Source organism: Narcine bancroftii, chromosome 9 (assembly GCF_036971445.1).
Source record: "Narcine bancroftii isolate sNarBan1 chromosome 9, sNarBan1.hap1, whole genome shotgun sequence".
Classification (NCBI taxonomy): domain Eukaryota; kingdom Metazoa; phylum Chordata; class Chondrichthyes; order Torpediniformes; family Narcinidae; genus Narcine; species Narcine bancroftii.
The window spans coordinates 70,784,311-70,799,019 of record NC_091477.1 but is presented as its reverse complement, the minus strand read 5'-3'; the positions used below and the strand labels follow the sequence as shown (position 1 = coordinate 70,799,019).

Sequence of the window (14,709 nt, the reverse complement as noted above, 5' to 3'; positions counted from 1 at the left end):
CACAGGCCTCAGGGATAGAGTCAAAGAACAGGGAGGCAGCCATCTGGTCCTCAGTAACACCAGCCTCACACTGTAACGAGGCTGGAAGACTCCAGGGACTGGAACATGAGCATCACTGGATTTGGAGTGTCTCCACTTCTGCCATTTATGGTGCGATGGCCAGAGGGAAGTGTAATGGTGAGAGTGAAAAAGGGTTGTATGGCGTGTATCAGAGACAAAACCCCACAGACAGAGGGCTGAGGGCCTGAGGCGAGCCAATCCTGATGTTGGTCCACTGCACCGGAGCCAGTCCAAGGTAGTGGACAGAGGAAGCAGGAGAGAGCACTCAGACAGGGAGTGATTAACGTGGTGCATAAAGGCTCACAAACAGCAGTGCGTCCTTACATACACATTCACATATAAATTATAAACACATATATACACTAAACAGTATATTTCACATGTGGAAACATGCACCAACATGTCCCATACATAAAAAAATGCACCAACACACCTCACACATGGAAATACACACCAACTCATCCGACACATGGAAACACACACCAACACATCTGACACATGGAAACACACACCAACACACCCCACAAAAGGGAACACACACCAACACATCCGATACGTGGAAACACACACCAACACACCCCACACATGGAAACACACACCAACACATCCGACATGTGAAAACACACACTAACGCACCACACATGTGGAAACACACACCAACACTTCCCACACATGGAAACACAGAGATATGCCACACACCCACACTCCTAAAAGCATATGTACTCATGTAAACATCGATAACAGATGTGTAGACCCTTAGACAGACACAGAGAAGACCGTACATAGACTCAAACATCAAGATCAAATTCTCACCGCATTGTCCACAGCAAGGGGCAAAGAGCATCTGGAAGTCGTGTTCACAGTACTTCCTGCCTTCAAACTGAAGGGAAGGAGAGAAAAATCAGCATCTACAAACTGCTTATCACTTCTGTCTGCCCAATAGAGCCCTGAGTCTGTGAAAATGGGCAGGGGATAGCATGGTGTTAGGGAGAGCTCTAGCACTGGAATTGCCCATGGGAATTGTTTCCTTCAGTGGCGTGTCCAGAAATATCCTCCAGATGTGATGGGAAAGGAGGGGTCTGAAACCTTGCAAGGTAAGTTCGCGCCCGCCGGAAGGGAACTCTCCACTCTCTTCACGGCCAAATTAGTGACACAGCAAGTAGAGCTGCTGTCTCACAGCACCAACATCTCTGGTTTGATCCTGACCTCGGGCACTGATTGTGTGGTGTTCGCACATTCTCCCAGTGACCTCCTGGGTTTTCCGATTCCCCCTCCCCCTTCCCACATCCCAGAGACACATGGGTTGGTGGGTGAACTGGCTACAGTAAATGATCCCTGGTTTGTAGGTGGGTGATAGAAACTGGGCAGGGTTTATGGAAATGTGGGAGAATAGAAGGGAGTTAGGAGAAATGGGAGCTTGATGACCACCATGCACCGGATGGGCCGAAGGGCCTGTTTGCATTCTATTTCTATGTATCACAGGGCCTGTTGCATCCTCTGAAGTAGTGGAGGCTATCATTGGTGGGAGGTCAGGCGCAGTTTTGACATTAGACCCAGAAACACAACCCCTTTCCACCCTCTCATCCAGGATAAGTCAAGAGACTAGCCTACACCTAGGGAGCAGCGGGACTCATGTCTGTACAGTCCATCTCCCTGTCTGCATTGTCTGTTTCCCTGTCTGCATTGTCCACCTCCCTGTCCGTATTTTCCATCTCCCTGTCTGTATTGTCTGTCTCCCTATCCACATTGTCCATCTCCCTGTCCGTATTGTCCGTCTCCCTGTCCGCATTGTCCGTCTCCCTGTCCATATTGTCCGTCTCCCTGTCCATATTGTCCGTCTCCATGTCTGCATTGTCTGTCTCCCCATCTCCCTGTTTGTATTGTCCCTCTCCCTGTCTGCATTGTCTGTCTCCCTGTCTCCCTGTTTGTATTGTCCGTCTCCTTGTCTGCATTGTCCATCTCCATGTCCGTATTGTCTGTTTCTCAGTCTGTATTGCACATGGCTATTTCTGCTGCACGTTGTCTATGATGTTGACTCAGTGTTTCTCCTTCTGCCCTGCTACACCCACACCCCTTCTGTCAGCAACACACCACACCAATAAAGAAGTGAAATCACCATCTAATTGGACTTTAACCTATCTGGCCAGATAAGCAACCCTTGCCTAACCATGTCAGAAATATTCCTTTTATACAATAAGACCATAAAATGCAGGAGCATCGAGTTCTCTCCTCTATTCCTTCATGAGCTGATCCATTTTCCCCCATCAGCCCTCACTCCCTTACCTTCTCCCTAGAACCTTTGGTATCCTCACTATTCAGATATCTATCCACCTCAGACTTAAATACACCCATTGACCTGGCCTCCTCAACCGTCCGTGGTAGCAAATTCCAAAGGCTCACCACACCCGGTTAAAGAAATTCCTCTGCGCCCTTTTTTTGCCCCCGACTCCCCTACCAAAGGAAACAACTTTGCCACATCTAGTCTGTCCAGTCCTCTCCACATTCAAAATGCTTTTATGAGATTCCCCCTTCATCCAAGAGCCGGCAAACCTTCCTCATATGCTAATCCCTTCAATCCAGGAATCATTCTTGTGAATATTCTCTGAACCCTCTCCAATGCCAGTGCATCTTTTCTTAACTAAGGAGCCCAAAATGGAACCTGTCCTCCATGTCAGGCCTCACCAGTGGCCTATAAAGCTTCAACATCACATCCCTGCTTTTACATTCTATTTCTTCAGATATGAATGCCAACATTGCATTTGCTTTCTTCATCACTGATTCACCCTGGACATTAACCTTTAGGGTATCCTGCATGAGGAATCCCAAGTACCTTTGCACCTCCAAATTTTGAATTTTCTCCCCATCCGAATAATTATCTGCCCTTTTATTCCTTCTAACCAAATGCATGACTGTGAACTTTCCAACATTGTGTTTCATTTGCCACCTCTTAGCCCCATTCTCCTAATCTGTCTCTCCATTCCCTCCTCACTATCTGTCCCTCTACCTATCTTTGTATCACCTGGAAAATTAGCCACAAAGCCATTTATTCTGCAATTCAAATCATTCCCAGACAGCGAACAAAGAAGCAGACCCAACACCGACCCCTGCGGAACACCACTGGTTACAGGTACCCAGCCAGAATAGGATCCCTTTATTCCCATTCTCTGCTCCTGCCGACCAGCCAGTGCTCTAGCCATGTTAGTATCCTCCCTGTAGTTCCATGGGGTCTCATCTTGTGCGGCACCGAGTCAAAGGCTGTTTGAAAGTCCAATTACACAACATCCACTGCATCTCCTTTGTCCAGCCTGCTTGTGGCTTCCTCAAAAAAATGTCAACAAGTTTGTCAGGCAAGATTTTCCCTTCAGGAATGGTGACTATGCTGACTTCAGCCTGTCCTGTCATGCACCTCCTGATACTCCGTAACCTCATCCTTGACAGTCAGCTCTAACAACTTCCCAACCATTGATCTTAGTCTATAATTTCCTTCTGACCTTTGCAATTTTCCAGTCCTCCGGAACCATGTCCAAATCTATTGATTCTTGGAAGATCAATACTAATGCCCCCACAATCTCTATAACTACTTCTTTCAGCACCCAAGGGTGCATTCCATCTGATCCTGGAGATTTGTCTACCCTTAGACCTTTCAGTTTCCCAAGCACATTCTCTCTGGTGATCATGACTGCACTCACCTCTCTTCCCTAACACTATTAAACCTCCCGCCTACTGCTAACGTCTTCCACAGTGAAGACTGATGCAAAATGCTCATTCCTCTGCCATCTCTCCTTATAATTTCTCCAGTGTCTAATGGTCCGATATGTACTCACTTTTTTAAAAAACTCTTAGTATACTTTTAAAAATCTTTTCATATACTTTTTGATATTATTTGCACAGCTCCTATCAAAGTTCTTCTTTTCCTTCTTAATGGCCTTCGTAGTTGCCTTCTCCATAATTTTAAAAGCTTCCCAGTCCTTTATCATTTTGCTTCCATGTATGCCCTCACTGCCTTTACTTTGGCTTTGACTTCTCTTGTCAGCCACTGAGTTATTTTTCCTTTCAAATGTTTCTTCTATTGTGGAATGTATCTGCCCTGCACCTTCCTTATCTCTCACAGAAACGGCTGCTCTGCTATTCTCCCTGCTAGGGTGCCCTTCCGATTAACTTTTGCCAGTTCCTCTATCCTACCTCAGACATCCCCTTTATTCCACTGGTATATTGATACCTCTGATTTCAGCATCTCCCTCTCAAATTCGATCACTGGCACCTAAGAGTTCCCTTAACTTCAGCTCCCGTATCAATTCTGGTTCATTGCACAAATCCAATCCAGAATTGCCACTTCCTTGGTCGGCTCAGCCACCAGTTTTATAGGCTTTCTACAAATTCTCTTGAGATCCAGTCCAAACTTAATTTTCCCAATCTACGTGCTTGTTGAAATCCTCCATGACTACCATAATGTTGCCCTTCTGACACGCCTTTCCATTTGTTGTCAACATCCCAGTTCCTTTCTCGAGGTCTGATTTAACTGCCCATTTTACTCTTGTCATTTCTTCACTCAACCCACAATAACTCTGTATCTTCTGATCCTTTGTCACCTCTTTCACCAGCCCCATACCACCCCTCTGCTTACCTGCCTATCCTTTCAATACAATGTGCATCCTTGGACATTCAGCTCCTATGACATTCATCCTCTAGCCATGATTTCATAATGGTCACATCATACCAGCCAATCTGTAGCTGTATTACAGGGGTGTTCTGCACTGACTGCCTATTCCCTTTCCCAGTTACCTGCCTCTTGCCTTTAGGTGTGACTGTCTCCTTATAGCTCCTGTCTATCACTCCCCACCCCCACCCCCACCCCCATGCCTAGGCCTTTGGAATGATCCAGAGTTCATCCAGCTCACACTCCAGTTCCCTAACATGGTCTGTGAGTAGCTGGAGCTGGATGCACCTCTTGCAGTTGTAGTCATCAGAGACTGCAGTCAGAGCATTCCACTGCCCTAGCTGCCATCTCCATTACCTACCCTGGGTACTGTGAGAAGTACCCAGGGTACTTAAAAGGTCTTACCTGACCTTGGCTGTAGCATGTCCTCAGTCTCTGCTCGTCGAAACCCCTAACTCCCCATTCCTATCCTGTCCATCCCTTCCCCACACTCTCCACAATGTTGTATCACCTTGATTTTCTCTTTCCCAAACTGAATGTTGTTTCTCTCCCCACAGATGCTGCCAGACCGAATGAACATTTCTGCCATTTTCAGTTTTTCAGGTTTCCGGCACCTGCGTTATATTTGATTAACATCGCCTTTTACCCTGCAACTAACACTCAATGTTCCTGGGTACAGACCCTGACAGTACAGGAATGGGCCCTTCAGCCCACTGAGATGGTGCCAGCAATCCTGCACACCTTTACAACTCCCATATTGCTGCGACTTGAATGTCGCATGAAAGTGATTGAACTACAGAGTCATGAAGCACAGAACCAAGCCCTTCGGCCCATTGCCTCCATATTGACCAGAAAATGCCTATCATAACTAAAATCACTTAGCTGCCCTTGATGTACAGCTGCTTGTCCATATACATGAGCCTTACCTCATAGAATACTCCTCCCGGAAACTGCTGGAAACACTGCGCGCAGACAAAGCATTTCTCATGGTACAGCTCCCCATTGCTGTTGACGATCCGCTCCGTGGGGTCAAAATGTGAATGGCAGTGACTGCAGGTAGCACTGGCCAGTGCATCCGCCATGTTACTGTGGCAAGGGATGGGGGAGAACAGGAGAAACCAACAATTAGTCCAGGCCAGCAGAGCAACACCATGGGCCGGGCCCAGATATGGGTCTAACTGCCAGAGAGAGTCCACCAACTCTTGGGGGGGGGGGGGGGCGCTGTGGGAGGGCCCAGAGAACCAATCAATCCTCCTGCAGGGTGTGTGGTCTCATTCACAGTAGACAAGGTTTCGGACAAGAAGGGCCCTCAATGCTCATGGCCTCTCACACCCTGAATCAACACACCAAGAGTCAACAGACCCTGGGGCCTCTCACACTGAATCAACATACCCTGGGCCAACACACCCTGGGGATCTCACACATCCTCAGCCCTCACACCCTGGGGCTTCACACCCTGGGCTTTCTACACTCAGGGGCTTTCTACACTCAGGGGCCCTCACACTCTGGTCCCTCACACCCTAGGGCCTCACAAACTGGGCTCCACACACTCTGTTCCCTCACACCCTGGTCCATCACACACCCTGGGCCCACACACACCCTGGGCCAACACACCCTGGGGGCCTCACACATCCTCAGCCATCTCACTGGGCTTCACACCCTGGGCTTTCAACACCCTTCGGCCCTCACACCCTGGGGCCTCACACTCTGGGCCCACACACATCCTGGGTTCACACACACCCTGGGCCTTCACACCCTGGGGAATCACTCCCAGATCTGGCCTCAGTCATTCCCTTTCACACCACAATCACTCCAGTCCATCCCCAACCACACAATCCCTGTCTGCCAGGCCTGTGCCAGGTCAGTTTAAATGCAGACCATGACCGGGGTGGGGGGGGGGGATGTTGGCCAGCAGGGTGTGTATACATTGTGTTCTATACATTGTGTACATTTTATACATTGTGTTCTATGATAGCAGTCAGTAACATTGTCTTTCAGTGCTTCCAACCCCTGCTGCTCTCTCTCCCTCAATGCCTAATGGCTCAATAATCTTGTCCCACCCAAACAAGGGTCCACAAAAGCAACTGGAGATGTTGGGGGTGGGGGGGGGGGGTGTGTTGTAGAGGCGGTAATGAGCCTACATGTTAACTGATGGTACTAACTTCCTTTATCCAGAACAACACATTAACAATCAACATCATTCCGCGTTAAGTACCAGTCTCCTGGGAGATATGCAGGGATAAAGAGCAGTGCCTAGGAATGTGGGAATGTGATACACCCTGTGCACAGTCACGTAAACACAGGGCCCAGCTCAATAACACCAGTGGCTAGACTTGCCCCTCCCTGGCTGCTGATATCAGCCCAGGCTAGGGGTGGGGGCCTCTGGTCTCAGCGTGTGCACTCAGGGGGAACAATCCACCCCACTTTGGCTCAAACCCCAGGTCGCTCTGTTTGTGACACCACCCTAAACCAGAGGCATCTGCAGCCTGCTGTGATAAGGCCCAGGGGTAGACAAAGGCTAGCACCGACCCCAGTCACAGGTGGGGAAGGTGGGATCCAGCAGGGGTGACCAACAATGCTTGGGGGGGTGAGGGAGGGAAACAGATGGAAGAGGAGTGTTTTCCCAGCAGGAAACCCATGGGAATGGGAAACGCTGTAACCACTGTGACAGGAAACATAGTGAATATCACATTAATACTGAATAATTCCGGGGTGCAGGGGAGGAACTATAAACTGTCATCACCTCGGAGGAGTTAACATTAGCAAACTACTGGAGTTAAAGATTGGTAAATCCCAGGATAGATGACATTTGAGGTTCTTAAGGCAAGTGACTGCTGGAATAAGGGATGCATTGGAGTAAACATCTGCAGATCCTCCACCATTGACACAGAGCAATGCCACACCAGCAGGTTTTCCAGACATGTTACTCCCATTCATATCCAAGCACACTTTCACTTCTCTGTTTTCACACATGTCACATGCCGCTGTAATACATCTTCCAGTGAAGCCGGTGAGCTTCAAGAGAGGGAAATACATACATACATACAGCACAGGCTATTCGGTCCACGAGTCCATGCCGCTCATTACAACCAATTAACCTACACCCCCAGTATGTTTTGAACAGTGGAGCCCCCGGGGAAAACCCACGCAGACACAGGGAGAATGTACAAACTCCTTACAGTCAGCACGGGATTCGAACATCAGTCCCGATTGCTGGCACTCTAAAGGCATTGCGCTAACCGTGTCGCCCTGTGCATAGCATAGATTTTCTCTGCAGACCCCATCTTCACCCACAAACCCACCCATGTCCCTGAATCATGGTGCTCTAGACCCCAACCCCGGCTCCAGACGAAGGTCCAGATCCACAGCTCACAGACCAGACCGACGGCTGAGGCAGGTGCTGAACCATCAGCATTTCCACATCATCAGGGGTTGGATTACTACAGTGCTATTCTTCCAAAAATTGTGGGGAGGTTCCTATGTGTTTAGTGCTGGCAGGAAAGGGGGACCTACTGACGTTAATGTTAGAACCAAGTAATGGTAGAACACTAAGAGAATTGTGATCTCATCAAACAGTCTGTGTGGTTTCATGAGGGGGAGTGATAGCTGGCAAATCCATCCGAGATAATTGAGGAAGCCTCGATCAGAGGGGAATGGGCTGGGACTTTATACCCTGGAGCGTAGAAGGTTGAGGGGAGATTTAATAGAGGTATTCAAAATTATAAGGGGGATGGAATAGAGTCAGTGTGGACAGGCTTTTTCCACTGAGAGTGGGGAAGATTCAAACAAGAGGGTGTGGATTGCGAGTAAAAGAGGAAAAGTTTACAAGGGGGAATTTCTTCACGCAGAGGGTGGAGGGGGTATGGAATCAACTTCCAGTAGTGGTGGTAGAAGCGAGGTCGATGTTAATACTCAATGAAAAGTTGGATAGGTTATGGATGGGAAAGGTGTGGAGGGTTATGAGCCAGTGGGACTAGGTGGGAGATAATGTTCGGCACAGACCAGTAGGGCCAAACTTGCCTGTTACTGTGCTGTAGATGGTTAATATGGTTATATTTGGAATTCCAAAAAGGCTTTTGACAAGGAATCTCACCAATGGTTAAGCCCAGAGAGATAACACAATGCAGAGGGTATCCTATCAGTGCACTTCACTGTGTGGTACTGGATCTGATCTGCCCTAGATTCAGGCAGGTAGATTTCAGATGGAGATGAGGAGTAATTGCTTCTCCCAGAGAGTGGCGTATCTGTTGAATTCCCTGCCCAAGGAAGTAAGCAGAGGCTACCTCATTAAACAGATAAGACACAGATAGATTTGATAGAGGTATTGTTGGAATCTAGGGGTTAAAACATTATGAAATAAATGATTAATCAATAAGTTTATTTGTACTGCATGAGTCAGGGAAAGAGGAATGTGGCTAAGTGGCTGTCACAGCATGGAGCAAAGTTGGCTGAACAGAAATTGGCCGCTCCCAAGATACAGGGAGAGGATATGCATAAAACGATTTAGGAGGAATGCTCAACTGAAGGAGGTGGGAAGTAGCACAGGAGACACAGGCCAGATCAAAACAAAGAATGGCCCGCAAGAATCAAAGGGAATGGAAAACCAGTCTAGGAGGAAGATTAAGGCACGAGGAGGTGTTTAAGAGAACAGCAGAAATTGGCCAGACAGGGACCAAATGGTGATTAGAAATATCTGGGGATGAATTAATTTCAGATCTAAACAACAGGATAGTCTGGCCTGGAGGATTAACATGGGAAGGCTACACCCCAGAAATCTGCAAAACAGGAGATGACTTGTGATAACCCTTATGCAAAAAGATCTAGCAGGGAAAACAACTTTTGTTCTGTGTGATAAGATTGACCTATATAAACTGTGCCAACTGGACAATAGGGGTCAGTCTCGGGGAGTAGCTCACTGGCAGGTGACCTATGAACTAACAGACTGACCCAGAGCTCTGTTAAGTTTTATTCTTGTGCTGTGCTGTGCTGTGTGGTGTAATAAACTGACTGTTGAACCGAATACCTTCTCCTATCACTTCATTCAACGAACGCGCTGGACTCAGTTCACACATAGACTAAATTAAGAGTAAATAAATTAAAGCCAGAGTCCAACAATTTGGTGACCCCGACGTGATGAAGATGGAGAAGTGACGGAAGAAAAGATACGAAACACCGGTCGATTGTGGTGTGATGATAACAACAAGTGACCATTCAACAGAGGGAGGTAAGCAGACGCCTGTTCAAACGAAGTTCTGCTATTGGCAAAGATAAAATTGTGTGTTGTCACTACTCTGCAAAAGACCTAGTTAAAGACAAGAATAAAACAAAAGGAGGTTGGAATCCCTCTACGGAGGTTGAGGTCCCTCTAGGAAAAGGAGGTTGGAATCCCTCTACGGAGGTTGAGGTCCCTCGAAGAAAAGGAGGTTGGAATCCCTCTACGGAGGTTGAGGTCCCTCGAAGAAAAGGAGGTTGGAATCCCTCTACGGAGGTTGAGGTCCCTCGAAGAAAAGGAGGTTGGAATCCCTCTACGGAGGTTGAGGTCCCTCGAAGAAAAGGAGGTTGGAATCCCTCTACGGAGGTTGAGGTCCCTCTAGGAAAAGGAGGTTGGAATCCCTCTACGGAGGTTGAGGTCCCTCGAAGAAAAGGAGGTTGGAATCCCTCTACGGAGGTTGAGGTCCCTCGAGGAAAAGGAGGTTGGAATCCCTCTACGGAGGTTGAGGTCCCTCTAGGAAAAGGTTGGAATCCCTCTAAGGAGGTTGAGGTCCGGTTGGAATCCCTCTAAGGAGGTTGAGGTCCCTCTAGTAGTACGGGGTTGGAGCCCCTTGTAGCAATCTCGAGAGGTAGATTTAGACACTTGGCCAAGTAGTATAAGGTGTATGGGGTGATAGTTATTTGTTTCTATAGTGTGTAATAAGTATTTGTTTAAGAATCGTGTACCATAGTAGTGTATAATAAGTATCTGTATAAGGTGTATTGTGTTATAGTTATTTGTTTCTATAGTGTGTAATAAGTATTTGTTTAAGAATCGTGTACCATAATAGTAATAAGTATCTGTATAAGGTGTTCGGCATTTAACTGTTTTTTCATGCACGCTGGTATTGTTGCTGTGTATATCACTGTATTACTCTCGATGTTTTAAGTACTTCTGAAAAAGGGGTAGCAGAGGTTACAGATTGTACTGTTTTACAGGGTAGAGAGGGCATAGAGGCAAGGTATTTAGAATACGGATCAGGGAAACACAGTGGGGATAGGCAGTCACACAGTGAGGCACCTGTGTACACAGACTAACCGCAAAACAAACAATGTACATTTCACACAAAGGGGGAAACTAACAAGCTAACCGCAAAACAAACAATAGACACTTCACACAACCACGAGACACATAATCCCCCAGCTGGCTCTCTCTCTCTGATCATCCCTGAAGGGAACACCTGTTTTCAGGGAGCTGCTGGTCATCTGGTGGTTATATAACGTGGAAAGGAGCGAAGTAGAGTGCAGGGTGTCAAAATCCTACCAGGAGAGAGAGCCAGGGAGTACGAGGTCTAAAGGGATAAAAAATCGGAACAGAGATGGAAGGAGTAATAAGGGAGGTAGGGCAAGAGTTCGGGGAAGACAGAGGAGTTCCCCCATCTGTAGACAGACGGTGGGAAAATACAAGGAATCAATTACTGGGAGGATTACCGAAGGGAGAGGAGGTACAGGCTATGGAACGGTACGAACAGATTTGGAAAGAGCTGCAGAGTCAGGGGAAGGTACCACGAGGGTTTGGAAAAATCCGGCTGTTACTGTACTTAGGAGAAGCAGAGAGGGAAGCATGATCACACACAGAAGACAGGGTCAGGAGAACCCTCGCTTCCCTTTGGGATATGCGTTGCGGGAAAGGGGGGAAGTACGGCTTCCAGAAAGATATAGACAGATGCTGCTAATTTATGAGGGTCCGCAAATTGGGGAAAGGTATCAACCCTTCTCATTCACTGACATGAATTGTATTTTGGACAAAATGCCACCTCCGACTGAGGGAGGTGGAGCGTGGATGGGAAAGTTCTGCCAATTTACGATGGGACATAAGATAGCCATAGGGGATTGGAGAGCATTATTGGGGAAACAGCTTGGGCTGTGAGAGATTCAGCAGGTAGAAATGATCGCAGGAATCACTAGGTGCCTCGATGCTGAGCCATTTGCCAACCATGCTACGGCAGTAGGAGGGGCAATGAGAGATAAGTTCCCCGTTCCCCCCGGTGTCATGCAGTCCCTGACCTTTTCCATAAAGGAGGATGAGGAGATCTCGACTTTTTTGAGTCAGTGTAGGGAGAGTTGGACTGATAAAGCAGGAGTACACCCAGCCACAGATCCCTTGCAGACTACACTCTTTAGGGCTGCAGTAACGAGCGGATTGCCAGCCGTAGTTAGGGAGGCATTAGAGAGTAACCCTAATATTCCTGGCTGCTCGAGTGAGCAATGGGAAAAATATTTGACCCATCACCTGAAACGTTACAGGGCTAAGCAAAAGGAGGACAAACAAACTACGGAGTCGGCACAAGTGCAACTCCTTAAGCTTCAATTAGCAGAGGCTAGGCAAAAGGCGAATGAGGAAAAAAAAGATTTCCTCAAAGGGTGCAAACCAGATGATTCAGCAGCCAACGCAGCCACCACAAGGGAATAATATGAGTTGGCACCCGGCCCCATATTGGGCACCGGGTCCCACCTATGTGGCCAGAATGGGAGGTCCAATGGGGGGATTCCGAGTAAGAGGGAGAGGTCGGGGTGCTCCACGTATGCAGCCAGCCGTATGTTTTGTATGCAGTCAGCCAGGACATCCTCGGGACACTGGGGGAAGGGGATATGGACCACAACAAAATGAGCATTGGGTCCAGTCCCAGAGATCGTCAGTGCCACCCCCGGTACATCAGGCACCCCATGCGGCTTTAGCTCCAAAGAGACAATTCCCTTTGCTGACAGAGGAGGAGCAATATTGCCCACAGTGACGGAGCCTGAGCACCCACGAGCAGGCTAGGTTGGCAGACCCTTTCCTGCAGATTAAAGTTATGGACATGGAAGTATCCTTTTTAGTGGATACGGGAGCCAGATTTTCAACACTCACTGGCACTGAATTTCAAGATAAAACATCATCCTCTAGCGTCCAGCTGATAGGGTTCTCGGGTACACCAGAAAATCTGCCGTTCTCTACACCACTAGTCACTTGTGTGGCAGGACAGACTTTTACACATCAATACATTTTGTCAGCCAGGTGCCCTACCAATCTCTTGGGCAGAGACCTGTTGGTCAAGTGCGGAGCATCGATCCTTTGTGGACCCAGCGGAATAGAGATTACCTTTCCAAATGGATATTCTATGAACTGTTCAGTAACTACACTGCATTCCAGTTCTCAGATGTTGTTGGCGGCAGCTGGAGGATCCGCGTCTGAGGGACAATGGGCTGACATTTACTGGGGGCTGCTGCAACCTGAGGACCCACAGAAGGGAGGGCTGCTAAAGCTTTATAATCAATGGAAGCCGTGGATCCAGACGTTACACCCGTATACCCCTCCCTCGGACCCTCCCCATATGACCCTCTTTTACGATAGGGATGGGGATGAAATGTATCAGCATGCCTTTTATGAAGAGGTAGAGGGCAGGCAATGGGAAATTAATTCGGACTACATAGTGATAGGAAAGGAGGGGGTGGCCGCTACGGTGGCACTGACATCTGAACAGCTGGAATGGTATGAGATGGCAGGTGAGGCCATTCCTCATGTCACCCTTGCAATTGGCACTACTCATCAGGCAAAAGATTTGGGACCGATGTGTCGGAACTTGAAGTCCCTAAGGGACTGGTCTGACACCCAAATACCGACAGTGCAGTTCTCCTCATCTGGTCAGGCATACAGAATTTTGTCTCCGACACATGATCAAGTCCTCCTTGAGCATAGACAGATTGAACGATTTCATGGTAGGGAGAAGATGGATCACCCCGACTCAGCCCCTATGCTAGACTCTCTCCCTGAGAACCTGTGGTCAGTGGGATCAGCAGATGTGGGTTTTTGTCAGCAGGTTGATTCCATGACCTTCGAACTGTCAGATTACACCCCTATTTGGCAGATGCAATACTACATCATCCAAAACCAAAGACAGTAAAGGAGATGCTTTTGTTTTTGGGTTTGTCAGGTTATAGTAGGCAGTTTATCCCATCGTATGGTGAGTTGACACATCCACTGCGAACTTTGGTGAATGAGCAGGGGATGAGGAATCTGGGAGCTACACTTGATTGGACTGCACAGGCTGAGATGAGTTTTATTCTATTGAAGCAAGCTCTTACAACAGCTATAGATTTGGCGATTCCAAATTATAACTACCTTTCTTTTTGGATGTTTCTGAAAAAGCACACACAATTGATGGTGTTCTTTTTCAGAAAAAAGGGGGTGGAAGATGTGTGCTCATGTATGGGAGTATCACACTAGACCCAACGGAAGACAGACACCCACCATGTACAAGACATGCAGCAGGAGTAGCAAAGATTCTACAAAAGGTGGCACACATAGTAATGGGACATGGCCTGACAGTATTAACAACACATAGTATTGTAGCATTTGTGAGCTCCACAGCATTGACAATGACTTCGTTAAGGCAGACGAGACTAGAAAAGATCCTGAATGCTCCAAATGTTACGTTTACCCATGAAGGCATTAACATGGCAGAAAATAGTGGAGAGGATGAACCAAACAATAAAAGGTAAGATCGGGAAAGTACAGGCACGGACCAAACTAAATTGGGTGGATGCGTTGCCTCTGGCATTAATGTCAATAAGGAGTTCGGTAAGTTCTGTGACAGGATTCACTCCATATGAACTACGAACGGGGCACCAGTTCCCGGGACTGGGAGCCGGAAGTCAGACTACGAAGAATGAGGTAAGTTCAATGGGATGCAAGCTGTATTATGATAAACTAACGGCTCTGGTGTCAGATTTTTCACAACAGGTCACAAGTCCCAACAGAG

At 47.7% G+C, this 14,709-nt stretch overlaps 1 protein-coding gene across 5 annotated transcripts in view; it reads right to left on the bottom strand.

The window, feature by feature from the left end:
• The window catches only part of LOC138742259 (LIM and senescent cell antigen-like-containing domain protein 2), a 131,416-nt gene that overhangs the window by 97,781 nt on the left and 18,926 nt on the right, over positions 1-14,709 (bottom strand). For 3 of the 5 annotated variants that reach the window (XM_069896392.1, XM_069896394.1, XM_069896393.1), the window contains exons 2-3: positions 5,644-5,803; positions 874-940 (exon numbers count right to left, since the gene is read on the bottom strand). In XM_069896392.1, coding sequence (XP_069752493.1) covers positions 874-940; positions 5,644-5,803 — 227 coding nt within the window. Of the gene's footprint in view, positions 1-873; positions 941-5,643; positions 5,804-7,896; positions 7,989-8,054; positions 8,207-14,709 lie in introns of those variants that run through there. The other 2 variants (XM_069896395.1, XM_069896396.1) reach the window with 2 other exon arrangements.